The sequence below is a fragment of the Anguilla rostrata genome, unplaced genomic scaffold, assembly GCF_018555375.3.
Source record: "Anguilla rostrata isolate EN2019 unplaced genomic scaffold, ASM1855537v3 scaf0974, whole genome shotgun sequence".
Lineage (NCBI taxonomy): Eukaryota > Metazoa > Chordata > Actinopteri > Anguilliformes > Anguillidae > Anguilla > Anguilla rostrata.
Genome location: NW_026986333.1, coordinates 78,267 through 98,632, shown reverse-complemented (window position 1 = coordinate 98,632; position 20,366 = coordinate 78,267). Strand labels below are relative to the sequence as shown.

General features: G+C 47.0%; 1 protein-coding gene across 9 annotated transcripts in view; it reads right to left on the bottom strand.

Annotated features, from left to right (window-relative positions):
• Positions 1–851: 851 nt before the first annotated feature.
• Positions 852–20,366, bottom strand: part of LOC135246927 (NACHT, LRR and PYD domains-containing protein 3-like) — a 97,540-nt gene continuing 78,025 nt past the window's right edge. For 4 of the 9 annotated variants that reach the window (XM_064320194.1, XM_064320195.1, XM_064320196.1 and 1 more), the window contains 2 exons: positions 11,851–12,024; positions 853–1,108 (listed from right to left, as the gene is read on the bottom strand). In XM_064320194.1, the coding sequence (XP_064176264.1) occupies positions 931–1,108; positions 11,851–12,024 (352 nt within the window). In that variant the 3' untranslated portion in view covers positions 853–930. Of the gene's footprint in view, positions 1,109–11,850; positions 12,025–20,366 lie in introns of all 9 variants that reach the window. The other 5 variants (XM_064320199.1, XM_064320201.1, XM_064320198.1 and 2 more) reach the window with 4 other exon arrangements.

The window sequence follows — 20,366 nt, the reverse complement described above, 5'->3', positions numbered from 1 at the left end:
CACAAGACTCCTTCCTCTCTCTCTCTACCACAAACAGGAAGTGCGTGTCAGGCTGAAGCAATCGAGCCACAGCTGTGAGCATAGGGCAATCTGGTAGTTGTCCATAGCTCCCGGTTGGTGGATCTCAAACACAACATGATGAAAGAGCACTTTAGGTTACTGTCGTAACCCCGGTGGAGAGATCCACCAAGACTGCCCTGCCTGCCGCTCATGTAAAGTGAATACGTTCGCTGAGGAGTAGTAACACTGCAGGGTCCTATGTGCTCTTCCAGGAGGGCGGTAGCCTCCTTTAGCATTGGACACGTCACTGTCTGTCAGAGCCAGACTTGGTGCAATGGGATGCTTCTACACAAGTCATGACCGGTTGTCATTTCTCATAGGTGGATCTCTCCACTCTGTGTATCAGAGAACTGGGGTTACGACAGTAACTTAAAGTTTAGAGGTAATACCTTAACTGGGTTACTCATTGGGAATATTGTTAGTTTCACTAGCAGGATGTGCAGCTACTCTGGGGTCACCGTTAGAGTCAGTGCCCAGATGGATCTGAATGTCATTCAATAAAATAATGCAGAGGTCATGTCCTGGGATATTTAGATATTTAGTCTCTTCACCCAGATGGGGTAAGCCTTAATTAGTTGTTATTTTTAGATTCCTGGATTCCTATGATTGAAGGTCTTGATGTCACAGAACACTTGAACGAATGCCTGGCAGCAGTAGATAGTCTCTCCAGGGTACAATGTCTTGCCACCCATCATTTCATATGAGCACACCCCTGTTAATGTGCTTATACGCGTATTCACACGTAAACATTCAGGTTACAGGTTCTGAATATTGGTGAGGTTTTTTTTTCCACCCGGTGATTAAATTTACACTCTTACACACTTAATCACAAATTCTACTTCTTTAAAGTCACACAGTACACAGCACTACTCACCCCAGACTTTGTAGTTCACAGTTTGGACTCATCAGTCCAGCACAGAGCAGCTCCACTCCTGAATCTCCCAGGTTATTGTAGCTGAGGTCCAGATCTCTCAGGGGTGAGTTTGATGACTGGAGAGCTGAGGCCACAATATTACAGCACTTCTGTGTGAGTTCACAGTAGTTCAGTCTGCAAAGAAGAGTAAATATATTATAGTATTACTATATTAGGTATACATGAAGCATGTATCTAATATGGGAAATGTGCCAATGACAGTGTTCAGTGATGAAGAGTGAAATTGAGGATTTTAAGGTTGATGATGCTCTGAGGAAGATGTCTGTGCTAAAATCTCCAGCTGCAGTATTTTGGACCTGAAAATTAAACATCCTGCTGGACTGAACTCTGACAGTTCTATAGATGTAATTCTGACCCAAATGTCCCCTTTTCTTATACTGTAAGTTCTCTGAATTGGGGCAATGGGCTCATCTACCTTTTCTGTGATCTTTTCTCTGGGCTTAACCCTCCCATCCCATACTAGACATGCAGCTGCCATCTTTCAGAGTGGACAGCGAGTTAGTTTTCAGTGATGTAGGATGTTTGGCCACCACCAAAAGTAAATATGTAAAAGGCAACATACATTTTTCAGAGTGGACAGTGACTTTGCTTATTTCCTTTTGGTTATCTGTTACAAACTTCCCACAGCACTGCAAACTAACACACAGCTAAAGGTAGACTGTAACAGGAAGTAATGCACATGCTCATATGTATGTATTGTGGTGTGGGCCTCTGGAGCCCCGTCCCTCCCTGCCATCAGCCACTACTCAGCTCCACTTCACCTGTGTCTCACCGGCCCAGCCTGCCGCCCCATGGACAGCGCTAGAGGGACAGGGCTGAGTTTCAGCACCTCCACTCCGCACTCAGGCCTGGACAGCGCCGGAGGGACAGGGCTGAGTTTCAGCACCTCCACTCCACACTCAGACCTGGACCTGAGATACAGTCAGGCCACCGACAGCATACCAGTGCTTTTTCCACACCACTTTCTCCTTTGCCTGAGTAGCTGCTGGCCCTATATAGGCCTCATGGTCTCACTCCAAGGGTGTGCTGGCTTTCCCCTCACTGAGTGACTAGCAGAGTTTCTGATTCTCGTTTTTGTTTTTGTGGCAGACTCGGACGTGCCCCTCCTCGTCTGCTGTGGATGGCGGTAGGTACTACAGTTTAGGTCAGGTCAACCTTCATTCTGTCAAATGTAAACTAGCGTGGATTGTGGGAGATGTTCTCTGGATAGCATTTCAGTGAAGCTCAAACAATTTATTTCATTATCCAAAAATCTTTCATAAAAAGCACTTTTGGTATGCATCACAATTTCTTTGTGTTCCTTTTCTTTATCTTACAATATCTTCAGGTGCATGTCCTTTCCTCTCTTATAGAATAGTGTCCAGTCCATCTTGCCATGTCTTGTAAATAAAATGATTGCCTCTTAACACTGTTAAAGCATTCTATTCATGGTTATTGGCAACTCTCATATTTTGTCATATGATAAAGTGCTCTTTCTCTTACAGTGCATCCAAAGTACGTGGCTTACTTATACACTGACTGAAGTGTGCATCTCTGCTCGAACAAATCACTGCATTGGTGCAATAAATTAACTCCTCTTTCATCATCTTGTGTTTGAAAGCCAACTCTAGGGAATGACATCCAGTCCAGACCTCCACAGAAGCATCCAATTGCACTAAGTGTGGCTCTGACAGACAGTAGCGTGTCCAATGCTAAAGGAGGCTACTGTCATCCTGGAAGAGCACATAGCACATGCAGCGCTACTATAGCTAAGGGCTACAGACAATAGCCAAGGGCTACAGACTCCAGTTCAGAGTGAACCCCCCCCCCCCCCCATTTCAACAGAGTCATTTACTCTCAAACACAAGACAGCGCTCCCATGTTTAAGAGGAATAAATTCCTTCCTTCTTACAAAAAGGGGGACATACGTGTGGTTCCCAGAGATCAAACCCAACATAGTTTTTAGTTTCATTATTTCCAGCTCCCAAAGAAGGGCAGTTCTCAACTTCCAATCTTGGATCTCAGTGTTAAACAAACATCTGAGGCAATATAATTTCAAAATGTTAACATACAGCACTCTTTCACATTCAAAACTGATCTAAAAACTCAGACATTAATTAGAATAAATCAACCAAAACACAAACTAAAACAAAAGAAAATCCACAAAGTTTAGGTAATTAAGCAACTAATTCCACCTGCACTACCCAGGCAAGCAGAGGCAGGGGACGTAACACCCCCACCCATAGGACAAAAAAAAGACAAAAAAACTGTAAGGTACATTAGCCTTTTTTTCCAATTTACTCTACAAAACTACAAAAAAAAAAAAAAAAAAAAAAGAACCAAATGTCCACGAATTTTCCAGGGAAGTCTGCCACTGCCGCCGCAGGGAAGTGTGTGTCTGCGCGCGTCCTCTCCGCCACAGGGAAGTGTGTGTCTGCGCGCGTCCTCTCTGCTGCAGGGAAGTGTGTGTCTGCGCGCGTCCTCTCTGCCGCAGGGAAGTGTGTGTCTGCGTGCGTCCTCGCCGCCACAGGGAAGTGTGTGTCTGCGCGCTGTGTCCTCGCCGCCGCAGGGAAGTGTGTGTCTGCGCGCGTCCTCTCCGCCACAGGGAAGTGTGTGTCTGCGCGCGTCCTCTCTGCCGCAGGGAAGTGTGTGTCTGCGCGCGTCCTCTCTGCCGCAGGGAAGTGTGTGTCTGCGTGCGTCCTCGCCGCCACAGGGAAGTGTGTGTCTGCGCGCGTCCTCTCCGCCACAGGGAAGTGTGTGTCTGCGCGCGTCCTCTCTGCCGCAGGGAAGTGTGTGTCTGCGTGCGTCCTCGCCGCCACAGGGAAGTGTGTGTCTGCGTGCGTCCTCTCTGCCGCAGGGAAGTGTGTGTCTGCGCGCGTCCTCTCTGCCGCAGGGAAGTGTGTGTCTGCGTGCGTCCTCGCCGCCACAGGGAAGTGTGTGTCTGCGTGCGTCCTCTCTGCCGCAGGGAAGTGTGTGTCTGCGCGCGTCCTCTCTGCCGCAGGGAAGTGTGTGTCTGCGCGCGTCCTCGCCGCCACAGGGAAGTGTGTGTCTGCGCGCGTCCTCTCTGCCGCAGGGAAGAGTGTGTCTGTGCACGTCCTCTCCACCGCAGGGAAGTGTGTGTCTGCGCACGGCGTCCTTGCCGCCGCAGGGAAGTGTGTGTCTGCGCGCGTCCTCGCTGCCGCAGGGAAGTGTGTGTCTGCGCACGGCGTCCTTGCCGCCGCAGGGAAGTGTGTGTCTGCGCACGGCGTCCTTGCCGCCGCAGGGAAGTGTGTGTCTGCGCGCGTCCTCGCTGCCGCAGGGAAGTGTGTGTCTGCGCACGGCGTCCTTGCCGCCGCAGGGAAGTGTGTGTCTGCTCACGTCCTCACCGCCGCAGGGAAGAGTGTGAGTGTCTGCAGGGATGGCAGATCCCGGACGAGCCCCCATTTTGTTACGGCCGGCTCGAAAAAGCCGCAACAACCAGTCCAATGCACCAAAAAAAAAAAAATTCAAAAACTGATCTAAAAACTCAGACATTTATTAGAATAAATAAACTAAAACACAAAGTAAAACAAAAGAAAACCCACAAAGTTTACCAAACAAAAAGGATCTTTACAAACACCAAAACCACAAAGCAAACCACAAGCGACACAAAAGAAACCCCAAAGAAGATCTCAAAGAAATGAACCTTTGCAACCCACAAAACACAAACACACAGCCACACAGCCAACTACAAACCACCCAAAAGAAACCCGAAAGAAAGATCTCCCCTGCCTCATACTGCTGGGCTCATGTTGGCTCACAGGCAGGTGGAGGAAATCAGGCAATTAGGTAATTAAGCAACTACCTCCACATGCACTACCCAGGCAAGCAGAGTCAGGGGACGTAACAAATTCGCACCATAATGAAGAAAAAACCCCAAACACCTGTTCTACAAATCAGAAACACTCTCCATAATACAGGTATGGATGTGTCAGTACCTCCTGTCTGCAGAAGACTTCACAAACAGAATGACAGAAGCTACACTGCAAGATGCAAAGCACAAGTTAGCATTAGCATAACACAAATCTGCCTACAATCAACACACCATCTCAATACATAAAACCCATATTGATCATCTTAACGATCACCAAAAAAACTATCCTCCTAAATTGAAAATCTAGGAATTCTCACTCACTGAACACATATCAACGGAACAAAAATAACTGCCTCACTTAAAAATCTAAGTGACTTCACCACTGTTATATGTAAACATTGTAATTGTATAAATAAAGGTGTCCTCCATCAAGTGGGGGAGTTGGTGGGCCAACTGAAAAATAATAAATAAATGAATAATTAATTAACACTGAAAAAGTGTTATAACAGTGAAGACATATTACAACACCCATGCAGCCAACAATTCACATAAACTTTTAGCACTAAAAAGCTAAACTGTCATCACCATGAATGAGTGTTTATAGCAGGTAAGCCTGCACTGAGGGACTTGAATCTTTTACCAGAAGGTAGAAGTAGGAATTTAGGGTAAAAGATGTGAGTGGGGTCAGAGACTATTTTCTGTTCCTTCCTCATATATCGTCAGAAGGGATGGGTGTTCACCAGCCCCCATAATATTCATAGCAATCTGTACCAGATAAACCATCAGACATTTCATTAGTACAGTCAAGTTACCAAACCATTGGATCGCCTGTGCCACTGTGGCTCTTTCACCCTTGCAATCACGCCTGTATTGTAATAATCTGGGAAATAAGCAAAATACTGATTAAAACAGACTGAAAAAAATGATAGATCTATTTTTCTTGAATTATACATAATAATAAAAAAGAATCCACCATCTGTATGTCCTTTATTTGGCAGATGCTTTTATCCAAAGCGATGTACAAAAGTGCATTTCACGGTCGTGGACAACTACAAAACACACGTTCAATAAGATAAAATACTCATTTCGTACAGCTGTTTCTAGCTAGGAACACAATTTAGTTCACACAGTGAACACTATTCTGACCTAAATTATGACAAGCCAAACTATATTTGAAGTGGATAATTGCACTTCAAACCTTCTATGTAATCCAATGGAAGCCAATTGAAAAAAGTGAAATTTTGTACTGGAATTTCTCCTCAAAATTACATAGTTCAGAGAGGGATTATTTGAAATTTAAAGCGGTGGGGACCTAATCCAGGAAGGAACTGGACCTGTCGTTGAGGACCGGACCGAACTGGACATTCTGATTCGGGTCCGGGTCTGGGTCCGGAACTGGAACGAGTTTAAGACTAGCCACCGCAGCTCTACGTGTCCTCCTACCCCTAAATCCTTTGTATTGCAATGACAAACTTAGCCTGAATAATAAATAGACCTGCAGAATTAAAAAGAAATTGCCTTAAACTAGCTGGTCAGCCCACTTACAGCTGAGAAACGCTAAGCTATGGGTCTATGGGTTGCATGGTGCAAAAAACCGTGAACAAAAGAGGCCATCAGTATATGATTTCCCAAAGAAGATCACACATCGCAGAGTGGGCTTGCCAGATTTTCCTCTAAATGTATGTAGGGGATTTAAACATTCATGGGGGAAGTTTCACAGTAAAGATGTATGGAAGTCAATGACAGATAGGGGGATTTTAAATGAGATATGGGGGAACATTTGTGAGGAATCTGAATGGGAGTTGATCGAAGATGTTGAAGACTTTCGCTTAGGAGTATTTGATTCAGGCATCTGGCAACACTGAGGCAAGTTGTGAACTAGGTTCAGGCTCAACTCAAGCAAAGAAACCGCAGTCATTTCCTTCATTCAAACATATGTTAGGCTTTAAGAACTCATCACCACTTTGTTGATAATTCGAGAGGTCAACATTGTTTTGACATTGGTGCAGCTAGCCTGATGAACATTGTATGATGCAGGAAACTGACACAAAGCAGTTAGTCAACACAATTCCAAATATAGCCAAGGCAAATAAGATCAACACTCCCACTGCAGTTATGCAAGGCACGGCATTCAGTAGAATTACAGTTCATAAAATTAGGACAGGCACTGACTAAGAAGATAAAGGTTGTAAAACCTCTCAGCAAGGTGAGGATTATCTGAACTATGCTTAATTTTCTGAACCCAGCAGTTTTAACCGTTAACACCCTTGTTTGCCGTCCGGCACTCTGAATACCGAACACAGTGCATCAGCAGCTAAAACACCTGACTTATTCAACATGTAAAATATATTTATTTGATTTAATTTGGTAATTATTATCAAACATATCAAATCTAAAGACAAGGTTCAGCTACCTTAAAACAATTAACAAAGGTTATAGACATGGACAGTCACACAAGGAATAATTGAAAGAAGATACCAAACCACAGTGTGTTTGTCCCAAAGTAATCAAAGGATGTGCCAAGACCAAAATATAAAAACAAAAAGGCAGCAGAATATTTTAAAAAAACAGAGATGAAATGTAGACACCAGACCCAGATGCTAGAATGCTAACTACAAGAAAGCCACATATTTTATCTAGTGGGAGGGGAGGGGGGAGGGGAATGGACACCCCCTCTGACATACACACACACACACACACACACACATGCAGACCCACACTCACACATACACACACACACACACACACACACACATACAGACCCACACTCACACACACACACACACACACACACACACCACACACACATACAGACCCACACTCACACACAGACACACAGACACAGACACACACACACACACACATGCAGACCCACACTCACACACAGACCAACACATTCACACCTCCAATGGCTACCCCCAAGTTCGTCCTCTGTCTTATCTCTAGGCTATCCTGGCCAAGTGTTTTGAAGCTTTCTATGGCTCAGAACAGCCAAATGGCGAATTAGACTAACTAAAATGTAAAATCAAGATTTTGGCTAGCTGTTTTACAACTTGTTTGATCCACTAAAGTATATCTGAATGGATAAAGCTACAAATTCATAAGAAATTGTCCCACACTGCTAATTAACGTGTTTAAAAAAACTAAAAAAACTAAAAAAAATTTGCCTATTGATTATATTGTTCTCATCAGCTAACTGCAAATTATTCATTCGTCAACCTCGTGCCACTTATTTGTGAGCTAACCCCTAAATGCTAATTGAGTGAATTGCACAGAAACATGCCTATATTGGCTATTTATTTTTAAATTGGCTAAATGTTTCGGAAAGTCCTGTGAATCACATAATAACATAGGCCTGTGCCAGGTTCATGCAGGAATTCACATCCAAAGCACAGCAGGTGAAATTACTTTCACTAGGAACTAGAGTCTGAAGTTGGAATCAGTCACTGCATGACTCACTCATTCACTAGGAACTGAAGTCAGTGAACAAGAGTCTGAAGTTGGAATCAGTCGCTGCATGACTCTCATTCTCGTTTATGGAAGTCCATCCATCCATTATCTATACCCGCTTATCCTGGTCAGGGTCACAAGGCGAGAGGCAGGAATACACCCTGGACAGGTCGCCAAACTATCACAAGGCACACACAACATTCACTCACCATTCACACACACTCGGAGTACCCGGAGGAAACCCACATGAACACGGGAGTACATGCAAACTTCACACAGAAAGACCCAGGCCGGGATTCATTGGTCCTAGCATACCAGGCAGTCAAGGGATCAGCCCCAGCATACCTCCACAAGATATTCAAACCCTACATGCCAGCCAGATCCCTCCGTTCTGCTACCTCAGGACGCCTAGCACCTCCCCCTCTTCGCACCTGCACTTCCAGAACACGTCTCCTGTCTGTTCTGGCCCCACGATGGTGGAATGACCTCCCCGTGGAGGTCAGAACAGCTGAGACACTGACCTATTTCAAGCGACGACTGAAGACTCACCTCTTCAGGCTGCATCTCTCCCCGTCCCTCCCCACCTCCCTGTAATCTCTTAAATGACTGTAAGCTTAGGGTTGTAACTAGGTAGCTGTTTCGTAGGTGACTTAGGTGCATTAACTGTCTTAACTACTGCTTGTATTTTTGCATAGACTGCGTTCTCATTTGTGTTAGTGTTAATCAGTTTAACCTTCAGGGTCCAAGTTGAACTATGCGGTTGTTCCCTGCACTTGGACCGGTACTTCTCTCTAGGGTTTTCGTCATACTTGATCCTGGTTATGGTTATACACTTTGTTGTACGTCGCTCTGGATAAGAGCGTTTGCCAAAAGCCTGTAATGTAATGTAATGTAATGTAATTCAAACCCAGGACCTTCTTGCTGTGAGGCGACAGTGCTACCAGCAGAATAAAATGTCATTTTATTCACAATCCTTTCAGAAACACCACAATCCTGCAACACACACGTGTGTAATGAAGGAGTAAAACTCACCTTCATCAAAAGGTTAGTGTGTGAAAGAGAGTGGGGTAAATGTATGGATTTCATTAAAGTTCATAGCAGGTAAATGGAGATGGATGAAGACTGCAATGTGTGACAGGCCTGAAACAGTTTACTTTGCAGGTCAATGTTTTACCATATCAATCGGACAAGTCTGTATCCAGTTCTCACCGGTGACCTATTCCTACAGGGCCAGGGATCGTTCGACATTAGTACTCTCTTTTATTAATCTATTATCCCTCGTAGTTAGTTTATTTTTTTAAAAAGATTACTTTCAGAAGGTCCTGAAAATGAATGGGAGTGAACTGGGAGCTGGACAATCAGAAGGAACGGCGATGCTGTTAACGGTTAACAGGGACAGCTAGTTGCTAGTATTCACACTATCCAAATACAATGGGGTACCGTAAGCTCCACAAAATTACTTGTGAAATATCCCTTTAATTATCTTGGTACCTAATTCATTTAATTTGAGGATTGTGGGTATGCATTACAAGTTCTTTGTGTGTTCTTTTTCTTTATCTACCTAGTGATTTTGGTCCATGCCCTCTCTCCTCTTCATTTAACTGTTTTCATTACAACTTAACTGTTCACTCCCAGTACAGTTTATTGGTGCTGTTGCCCAATATATAAAATATGTCCATTTCTTCAAAAACAAACACTCTTTTAGGCAAGACTCACCCAGAAAGGGACATGATGAGGAATCCTGTGTCATGCTATCAGCCATTGTAGAGGCTGTGTTAGAAAAACACAGACAATATTTTGAGACACAGCTCTCCCGGATCGAGGGCGAAACCCGGTTCATACGAGCTGAAATCTCTCAATATTTGCTCAGCATGAAAGAGCTACAGGCTGAATTTGCCAGTTAGAAAGCCAAAGTTAAACTAGCCAAAACCACTGCCTCGCTGCACCAGGCCAAACAGGATCAGCTTGAGGCTAAAATGGCGGAGCTGGAGGATAGGAGCAGGTGATGCAACCTTTGCATTGTTAACCAACCAGAGAATTCTGAAGGATCCGACCCGATTGGTTTTCTTACCAATTCCCTCAAAGAGCCATTCCGCTCTCTGGCTGACAGGACTATAGAAGTAATGAGGGCCCACCGTTTCTATGGCGGCTGATCAAAAACAGCAGACAGGCCTAGAACATTGATTATTAATCTGCTGGGGTACACGGATCAACAGCATATTTCACAATCCGCCCGGAAATCACCAGTGAAGTTGAACAGGATAGTAATTAGTTTTTATCCAGACTTCAGCGATTACACAGCACAGCGGCACAGAGCCTTCTCTTCTCTGCTGGCAGTAACCTGTGATCGCGGTCTCCAGACGTTCCTAATATACCCAGCCATGCTCAAGCTCACTCACAATGATGTACAACACCTTTTCAAGTCTCCGGCTGAGGCAAGTCAGTTCATCAAATGTCTTTCCTGCTAGAGCTGCTCCAGTCAACTGTAAGAGCTGGTATAGTGAAGCGGAAAGGTATGGGAGCAACAACAGCTCAGCAGCAAAGCGGTAGGCCACACAAGCTCACAAAATGGGGTACTGAAGCTTGTAGTGTGTAAAAATCATCTTTCCATGGTTGCAATATTCACTACAGAGTTCCAAACTACCTCTGGAAACAACATCGGAACAAAAACTGCTCGTCAAGAGCTTCATGAAATGGGTTTCCATGGCCAAGCAGCAGTACACAAGCCTAAGATCATGATGTGCAATGCCAAGCGTCAGCTGGAGTGGTGTAAAACACACTGCCATTGGACTCTGGAGCAGTGGAAATGCATTATCTGGAGTGATGAATCACACTTCTCTACCTGGCAGTCTGACGGACGAATCTGGGCTTGGTGGAATGCATAGTGCCAACTGTATAGTATGAAGGAGGAGAAATCATGGTCTGGGGCTGTTTTCATGGTTTGGGCTAGACCCCTTAGTTCCTCTGAAGGGAAATCTTAATGCTACAGCATATAATGCCATTCAAGAAAATTGTGTGATTCAACTTTGTGGCAACAGCTTGGGGGGAAGCCCTTTCCTGTTTCAGCATGACACTGTTCCAGTGCACAAAGCAAGGCACATAAAGAAATGGCTTGCTGAGTTTGGAGTTTGTCTGGCTGGCACAGAGCCCTGACCTCCACTCCATCAAACACCTTCGAGTGAATTAGAAAGCCTTATGCCCAACATCAGCACCTAACCTCACTAATGCTCTTGCAGCTGCATGGAAGCAAATCCCCGCAACCATGTTCCAAAATCTACTAGAAAGCCTTCCCAGAAGAGTGGAGGCAGTTACAGAAGCAAAGGGGGGTCCAACTCCATATTAATGCCCATGGTTTTGGAATGAGATGTTCAACAAGGGTGTGATGTTCAGTTGTCCACACACTTTTAGAAATGTAGTGTATGAGCATACCCCAGTCAATACGCTGATCTGCAAACTCGTATTCACACAATCATTGAGGTTACAGGTTTTGAAAATGCAATCAGTAAATTTGTTTTCTTCCTTGTGACAAAATTCAGACATACACAACCATACTCAGGAATTATATTATTATCACACAGTACACAGCACTACTCACCCCAGTCTCTGTAGTTTACAGTTTTGACTCATCAGTCCAGCACAGAGCAGCTCCACTCCTGAATCTCCCAGGTTATTGCAGCTGAGGTCCAGATCTCTCAGGGGTGAGTCTGATGACTGGAGAGCTGAGGCCACAATATTACAGGACTTCTCTGTGAGGTTACAGCTGTTCAGTCTGCAAAGAAGAGTTCATATATTATATTATAATTATATTAGGTATACATAAAACAAATGGTAAATGATACAAATGATAATGTTCAGTGATGAAAAGTGAAATTGAGGATTTTAAGGTTGATGATGCACTGAGGAAGATGTCTGTGCTACACTCTCCAGCTGCAGCACTTTGGACCTGAGAATCAGACGTCCTGCTGGACTAAACTCTGACAGTTCTACAGATGTAATTCTGACCCAAATGGCCCCTTTTCTTATTCTGAAAATTCTTAGAATTGGGGCTAAGGGCTCATCTACCTTTTCTATGATCTTTTCTCTGGGCTTATCCTATTCCAAAAGTGTGGCTGTCATCTTTCAGAGTGGTCAGTCAGTTAGTTTGCAATGCTGTGGGATGTTTGACTACTGCCATTTCTACTAACTATATTTCTTCACATGGCTACCGTACAAAACCTTATCAGCAAACGCCACGTTTCTACATTCATGTTACCTCGCCTTGTTCTCTATCTAGACACATACAAACAATTACTACGTATGTAGGTTCTGCAACTCCCCATTAAAACATTACTTTTAAAATAATGACTCACTCATAAATATAAATACTAGTATTGAACATGAGAAAAGCACATCAGTGCAATAGATGTCAGACGTTACTTACTACCCTAACTATAATGGCTGATGCTTTACACCGACTATTATATATACCGTTCGATAAGGAAACTAAGCTCGCTCATGGTCACTTTATTTACTCCGCACTATAGTCTGTGATCATGTCAACCTTCACCTACATGCCCATTCTGCTAAAAACATTGTTTCAACTATGCAATTTCATCATTTCGTCCTAATTTCTCTCACACTGTTGTTATTTTCTCATATGCAAAGCCTGCTGGGACATATGCGTCTGCTCCTATTCTCCACTATCAAGTTTTCCAGTTCTAGCTTAGCAAAACAGCGAAGAGGATTCCCACCTGCAGATAAGCCTATCAAAATGCCTTATAAACCTTACAAACACTAAAAGTGCATCTCCACGAAATAACAGAGAACGGAGCAGGACAGCAGGGTACACAAGTTGCGACCTAGGCAGCTCTAATTCTACGGGCTTGCTGATTCTTTTCTCAATCAAGGCTCGTTGGATGGCCTTCAAATCCGTGAGTACATACACTGGCCATATTTCACCTGCGTTTCTGTTGCGTTTACACTTACGCCACCGCACCCTTTGTCACAGCCACTGTTTTACATATATAGCAAACCGAAACTGCTAAACAGTACACACTCATCAGACTGTACAAATTCACACAAGAATAGCCATAATCCACAACCGTTTCTTACAGGGTCACTTCGCATTTCTCACTCTCATAATAAAAAGCTTTGCAAAAAGAAATGATATCTCATAAAAAACCCGTTTTCAACGTACAAAAATGCCAAGTTACTCAAAAGTATTGATATCAAAATGACGCCAAGTTACGGTACTACAAACAATATAGGCTATCTTGCCTCACCAAAATTACATAAGATGTATTTCAAAGCAATGCTACCCAATATTTCCTCAATTCTTTCAAGTCACTTGGCCCTAACTTGGCGTCATTTTGATATCAATACTTTTGAGTAACTTGGCATTTTTGTACGTTGAAAACGGGTTTTTTATGAGATTATACTACACTATCACAGTAGACACTTACAGGAGAACATGCAACATATACAGAACTGATAGACTTAGTCATAAGGGCACACCAGTCATACAAAGCCCCTTATTTACTGCCAGCTGGGCTGCTAGTTCTCCTGTGCCTGTAGGGGCGGTATAACTACCATGCAGCACCCCTGTCATTGTAGGAGGGGGGTCTGTTGGTGATGGTGGTAGGTACTAGAGTTCTGGTCAGGTCAGACTTTATTTTGTCAAATGTATAATAGTGTGGATTGTGGGAAATGTTCTCTGGATAGCATTTAAGGGGAAGCTCAAGCAATTTACATGCAAAGTACATGGCACACTTATACACTGACTAGGGTGTGCATCTCTGCAAGAACCAATCACTGTATTGGTGCCATAAATATACTTCTCTTTCATCATCTTGTGTTGAAAATCCAACTATGGGGAATGACAGCCGGTCATGACCTCTGCAGAGTGTCTCATCATTGCACCGAGTCTGGCTCTGACAGACAGGTGCGTGTCCAATGCTAAAGGAGGCTACCGCCCTCCTGGAAGAGCACACTGCTTATTCCTGTATTTTAATGTGAGGACACAGCAGCACTACTACAGACAAGGGCTACAGACAATAGCCAAGTGCTACAGACTCCAGTTCAAAGTGAAACCCCCCATTTCAACAGAGTCATTTACTCTCAAACCCAAGAGATCGCTGCCCATGTTTAAGAGGAAGAAATTTCTTGCCTCTTACAAAAAGGGGCGATACGTTTGATTCCCAAAGAACGAACCCAACAAAACTTATTATCCTTAATTCCAGGTCCCAAAGAAGGACGGTTCTCTACTTCCTATCTTTAATCTCAGTGTTAAACAATTGAGGAAATATAATTTCAAAATGTTAACAACATGTTCAATGTCAGGACAACTGGTTTTAATTAGGGATGCAAATTTTGTGCAATTCTTTTAATCGATTGTCGGCACCCATTAATTTAATGATAAACTGATTAGCTTAAAATCTTCTACATGGCCTATAAAAAGAATGACTTAAAACAGACTTACCAATTAATGAGCTGTATCTATCAGAGAAGTTTTATTAAGACATGCTCAAACAATCATTTAAACAAGATTGTGTATTAAGGCCAAAACTACAAGAAGCAAAATCATAAAAACACAGATTCACAGACTGAGAAATCTGTCCAGGAGAGGAGGGACCGCTAAGGGCTGGCTGAACTGCCACTGTGATGGTGACAAAATTTATTCTTTATTAATTCTGCTTATTAATGCAAATGATTTATACTGCTTATTAATGCTGCTTATTCATACTGCTTATTAATGCTGCTTATTTATGCTGCTTATTAAAGCTGCCTATTTATGGTGCTTATTAATGCTGCTTATTAATGCTTAACTTTGTAATAAACTAATAGGCTTAACTTAATACTTAAGCATTTTTGTTAAGGAGTATGAGCATGTCTACGTGCTTTGGGGTCAGTCTGGTGTGCATTCTGCTGAAGTTGAGACCAGCAGTTGAGAAGATGCAGACGCGCTCAGATGGCACTGATGTTCCAGGAATGGACCAATAACGTTTCACTAATGCTGCCAGTCAAGGGAACCGTGACTCTCTAATTTAACATTTTACAAACGTCTCTTTAATTTGAAATCTAATCACCAACATTAGGTTATTCATTGAAACGGTTTATTGAAATTTTACTGTTTCATCTATAGAAATATAGTCAATCAACATTTTTATTAAGAATTAACACTTAATTGATTAACATAACATCCCAGTTTCACATCAATGAATCTGAAAGATTCCTTCTTCCACGTAAGCATTTATCCCCCTCACAAAACATTTCTCCACTTCGCCCATTGTGGTGTTTGCTACAAATACACAGTTCCACCCTTCGGCTTTTCCCTGAGTCCACGAGTGTTCTGTCTTTGTGTAGAGGCGGGTCTGGCTCCATTGAGACTAATGGGTTATCAGAATACTCACTTATACAGACGATTGGCTGATTATTGCCAATTCGAAACCCAGAGTTTTGCAGGACACTCAGCGAGTTCTGACACATCTGATGTCTCTTGGTTTCAGTGCAATCTCTCCCCATCCTTGAGTGTAATGTTCTTGAGACTTGATTTATACTCTGTATCCATATGAGCTGCATTTTATCTCTCAGGGTATGCTTCTCTTAGTTCAAACCAGACTGAAGAGTGCAGTATCACACATGCCTCAGACTACAGGGGCTGATAGTGTCAGCCTCTCAAGTTTTGCCACTGGGGCTGTTACGGTGAAGCCACACTGATTCCGGCAAAGCCGCCTGGCACCGCTCCCGCGTCCCACAATCGGCCGCTTATGGGCGTGTCACCTATTTTATGACAGACACTTGTATTTGAGCAGGATCGTTGGGAAACCCAACACGGCAATTACAAGGGAGTCCTCCATTGTGGAACTAAACTAAAATTTGAAAAGGGGGACAATTCATTTGACTGATCTTTAGATCAAATCTGATTGGTTACCACGACACATAGTTGTACCACCTGGGGTTTAAAGTTAAACTTCTGGCCATCTCTCCCACCGCCTCACCACCTAGCCCTGCCAATCCCAAAATGCCTTGCTTATGTGCCGCCACCTCTCATTTAAAATGAATGCAAAGGGAAAGGATCTCTATGCAGCGGCTGTCCCATTGGCTTGTGGAAGCTACTGTTATGGCATATGATTCAAAGAGGATATTGCCCCCCTTGGGCCTGAGGGCTCATTCAATGAGGGGCATGGCTGCATTGTGGGCCCTATTCCATTGGGTCTCATTGCAGGAAATTTATTCAGCCGCAGGCGAGGTTTCTCCAGATACTGTTGCTAGGTTCCATTGCCTGAGGCCGGTAGCCCACTCACTTCTGGGGGTGCACACATCTCCCCTCATCTGCTATGGGTTTTAGTACTTCACATTGTTCCTGGGTCCTGGTTATAGCTTTGGGCAGTGGAATGTGTTTAGTACTTCTCTACATGGGATGTGCCAGACACCACCCTCCCCTCAGGGGAGGAGGCACCCTTTGCTGGCCTGACAGTATCTCAGCTGTGAGCATAAGGCATTCTGGGAGCTGTCGATATCTCTCCGTAGGTGGATCTCAAACACGAGATGATGAAAGAGAACTTTAGGTTACTGTTGTAACCCCGTTGGAGAGATCCACCAAGACTGCCCTGCTTGCCGCGCATGAGAAGTGAATATGAAGAGTAGTAGCGCTGCAGTGTCCCATATGTTTTTCCAGGAGGGCAGTAGTCTCCTGTAACACTGAATGCGCTACTGGCTGTCAAAGCTACACTTGGTGCAATTGGATGACCGGATGTCATTCCCCATACTGTCACGGTACGGGTAGGGGGGACCCAAACGCAGGGGGAAAAGAAAACACAAATCCAAAATGGGAGGGGAACAAAGACTTTACTAAAGACAGGCAAACAAGCAGGGAACAGACAAGGCCACAAAGGGAAAAAACACGAACTCAAAAAATCTCTAAATAAAACAGAAAACAAGAGGAACTCAAACACGGGCAGGGCAGAACACGGTCAGGGCAGAACGCAGGCAGGCAGGACACAAGGGCAAATCAACAGGTCAGGAACAAAACAGGTCAGGAACAAAACAGGTCAGGAACAAAACAGGTCAGGAACAAAACAGGTCAGGAACAAAACAGGTCAGGAACAAAACAGGTCAGGAACAAAACAAGTCACGAACAAAACAAGTCAGGAACAAAACTAGTCAGGAACAAAATACAGGCAGGTACATACGGTCTGAGGAAACGTAAATCGGGAACAAACACAAGCAGGCAGGAACATGTAAGTCGGGTAACAAACATAAGGAACCAGCACCCGAGTCAAGGGAACAGAGAACTTAAATAGACAGGGGTAACGAGACACAGGTGAACTCAAAAAACAATCAAACCAGAAGGAGGGGATAAGACACAGGTGGGAACAATGATGGGATAACGAGACAATGAAACAATCATACAATTAACAGGAGGGGAGCAGGACACAAAACAGAAGTGCCGCCATCTGGCGGCCCAACAGGGGAAACACAGACAGGAAAACAGGACCATGACAGTACCCCCCCCCCCAAGGGACGGCTCCTGACGTCCCAGGAGGCCGACCCGGGGAGGGAGTCAACAGAGGGTGGGGGCTAGAGACAGGACTCAGACAGGAACAGGGACTGGACACAGAACTGGGGCAGGAACAGGACTGGACTGGACAGGACAAGACTCAGGGCTGGACTGGACAGGACAGGAACAAAACAAGAACAAGACTCGGGGTTGGAGGGGAACTCGGGGCTGGACGCAGGACTCGGGACTGGACTCGGACGAGGGAACAGGACTCGGGACTGGACTCGGACGGGGGAACAGGACTCGGGACTGGGCAGGACCCGGGCAACACGGGGAGACTCAGGGCTGGGCAGGACTCGGGGAAACCAGGGGAATCGGGCGAGCACGGAGAAATTCAGGGCCGCACATCGGGCGACACGGGGAAATCAGGGCCCGCACATCGGGCGACACGGGGAAACTCAGGGCCCGCACATCGGGCGACACGGGGGAAACTCAGGGCCCGCACATCGGGCGACACGGGGGAAACTCAGGGCCCGCACATCGGGCGACACGGGGGAGACTCAGGGCCCGCACATCGGGCGACACGGGGGAGACTCAGGGCCCGCACATCGGGCGACACGGGGGAGACTCAGGGCCCGCACATCGGGCGACACGGGGGAGACTCAGGGCCGCAACATCGGGCGACACGGGGGAGACTCAGGGCCCGCACATCGGGCGACACGGGGGAGACTCAGGGCCCGCACATCGGGCGACACGGGGGAAATTCAGGGCTGGGCAGACCGGGCGACACAGGAGATCAGGGCTGGGCAGGACCCGGGCGACACGGGGAGACTCAGGGCTGGCCCGCACTCGGGCGACACGGGGGAAACTCAGGGCCCGCACATCGGGCGACTCGGGGGAAACTCAGGGCCCACACTCGGGCGACTCGGGGGAAACTCAGGGCCCGCACATCGGGCGACTCGGGGGAAACTCAGGGCCCGCACATCGGGCGACTCGGGGGAAACTCAGGAAACCAGGGGGGACTTGGACAGGGGCAAGGCAGACATACAGGACTGGACTGGGGCGTGGTGGACACAGGACAGCAACGAGACGGGGCACGACTACACTGGACTGGGTTGGACAAGACTGAGGGGGAAACAGACTGCCAGATACTGGCACAATAGGGAGACCTAAAAAGACAGACACAGGGACAAGCAGGCGGGGAGGCACACGGCGACACCGATGGACACACAAAGGGACAGGCAGACAGGGAAGGCGAGGGGGGAACCCAACAACTGACATAGGGACTGACACACAGGCAAACAAGACAAAACACACGCGGACTGGCACACTGACAGACAGGCAGACAGGCAGGCAAACACGTTGGCCGATGGGCTGACGGCTTGGGGGGCAGACAAACAGGCCAACAAACTGGCTGACACACATACGGGTAGACCAACAGACAAACAGGCGGGCAGACAATTAGACAGGGGGGCCGGGGAACACACGGACACACGGTTGGGAGGACGAACACCAAAGGGAGAATGGACACCAGGGGGAGCGACGAGACCGGGGGAGGGACGACCACTGGGGGGAGGACGGACTCCGGGGAAGAGACGATCACTGGGGGAAGGACCGACACCGGGGGAGAGACGACCACTGGGGGGAGGACAGACTCCGGGGAAGAGGCGACCACTGGGGGAAGCGACGACACCGGGGGAGAGACGATCACTGGGGGAAGGGCGAACACTAGGGGGAGCGAGAACACTAGGGGAAGCACGAACGCCAGGGGAAGCACGAACGCCAGGGGGCAAGGTGTGGACACTAGGGGGAGCGAGAACACTAGGGAAAGAACGGACACTGGGGGGCGTGAGAACACTAGGGGAAGCACAAACGCCAGGGGGAGCACGAACGCCAGGGGAAGCATGAACGCCAGGGAAAGCACGAACGCCAGGGGGCAAGGTGTGGACACTAGGGGGAGCGAGAACACTAGGGAAAGAACGGACACTGGGGGGCGCGAGAACACTAGGGGGAGCACGAACGCTAGGGAGAACGAACGCAGGGGGAGCACGAACGCCAGGGGGAGCACGAACGCTAGGGGGCAAGGCAGGCGGCTTAGCCTGCGGGGCGGCCAGAGCAGTCTGCGGCGGCCCCTGCGGGACAACAGATGGGACCGTTGTCCTCTCCGGGGCTCTGGACGGCTCTGGAGGCCTCTCCGGAGCTCTGGACGGCTCCGGAGGCCCCCCCGGGACTCGAGGCGGCTGCGGAGGCTCCCCTGGGGCTTGAGGCGGCTCCGGAGGCCCCCCCGGGGCTCGAGGCACAAGTACAGCCCGAAACTTGGGTGTAGCAGGCGGCCTCCGCGGAAGGGTCAGAGCAGGCGAGGCCTCCGGGGCTGGAGGCGGCTCTGGGGGCCTCTCCGGGGCTCGAGGCGGCTCTGGGGGCCTCTCCGGGGCTCGAGGCGGCTCTGGGGGCCTCTCCGGGGCTCGAGGCGGCTCTGGGGGCCTCTCCGGGGCTCGAGGCGGCTCTGGGGGCCTCTCCGGGGCTCGAGGCGGCTCTGGGGGCCTCTCCGGGGCTCGAGGCGGCTCTGGGGGCCTCTCCGGGGCTCGAGGGGCTCTGGGGGCCTCTCCGGGGCTCGAGGCGGCTCTGGGGGCCTC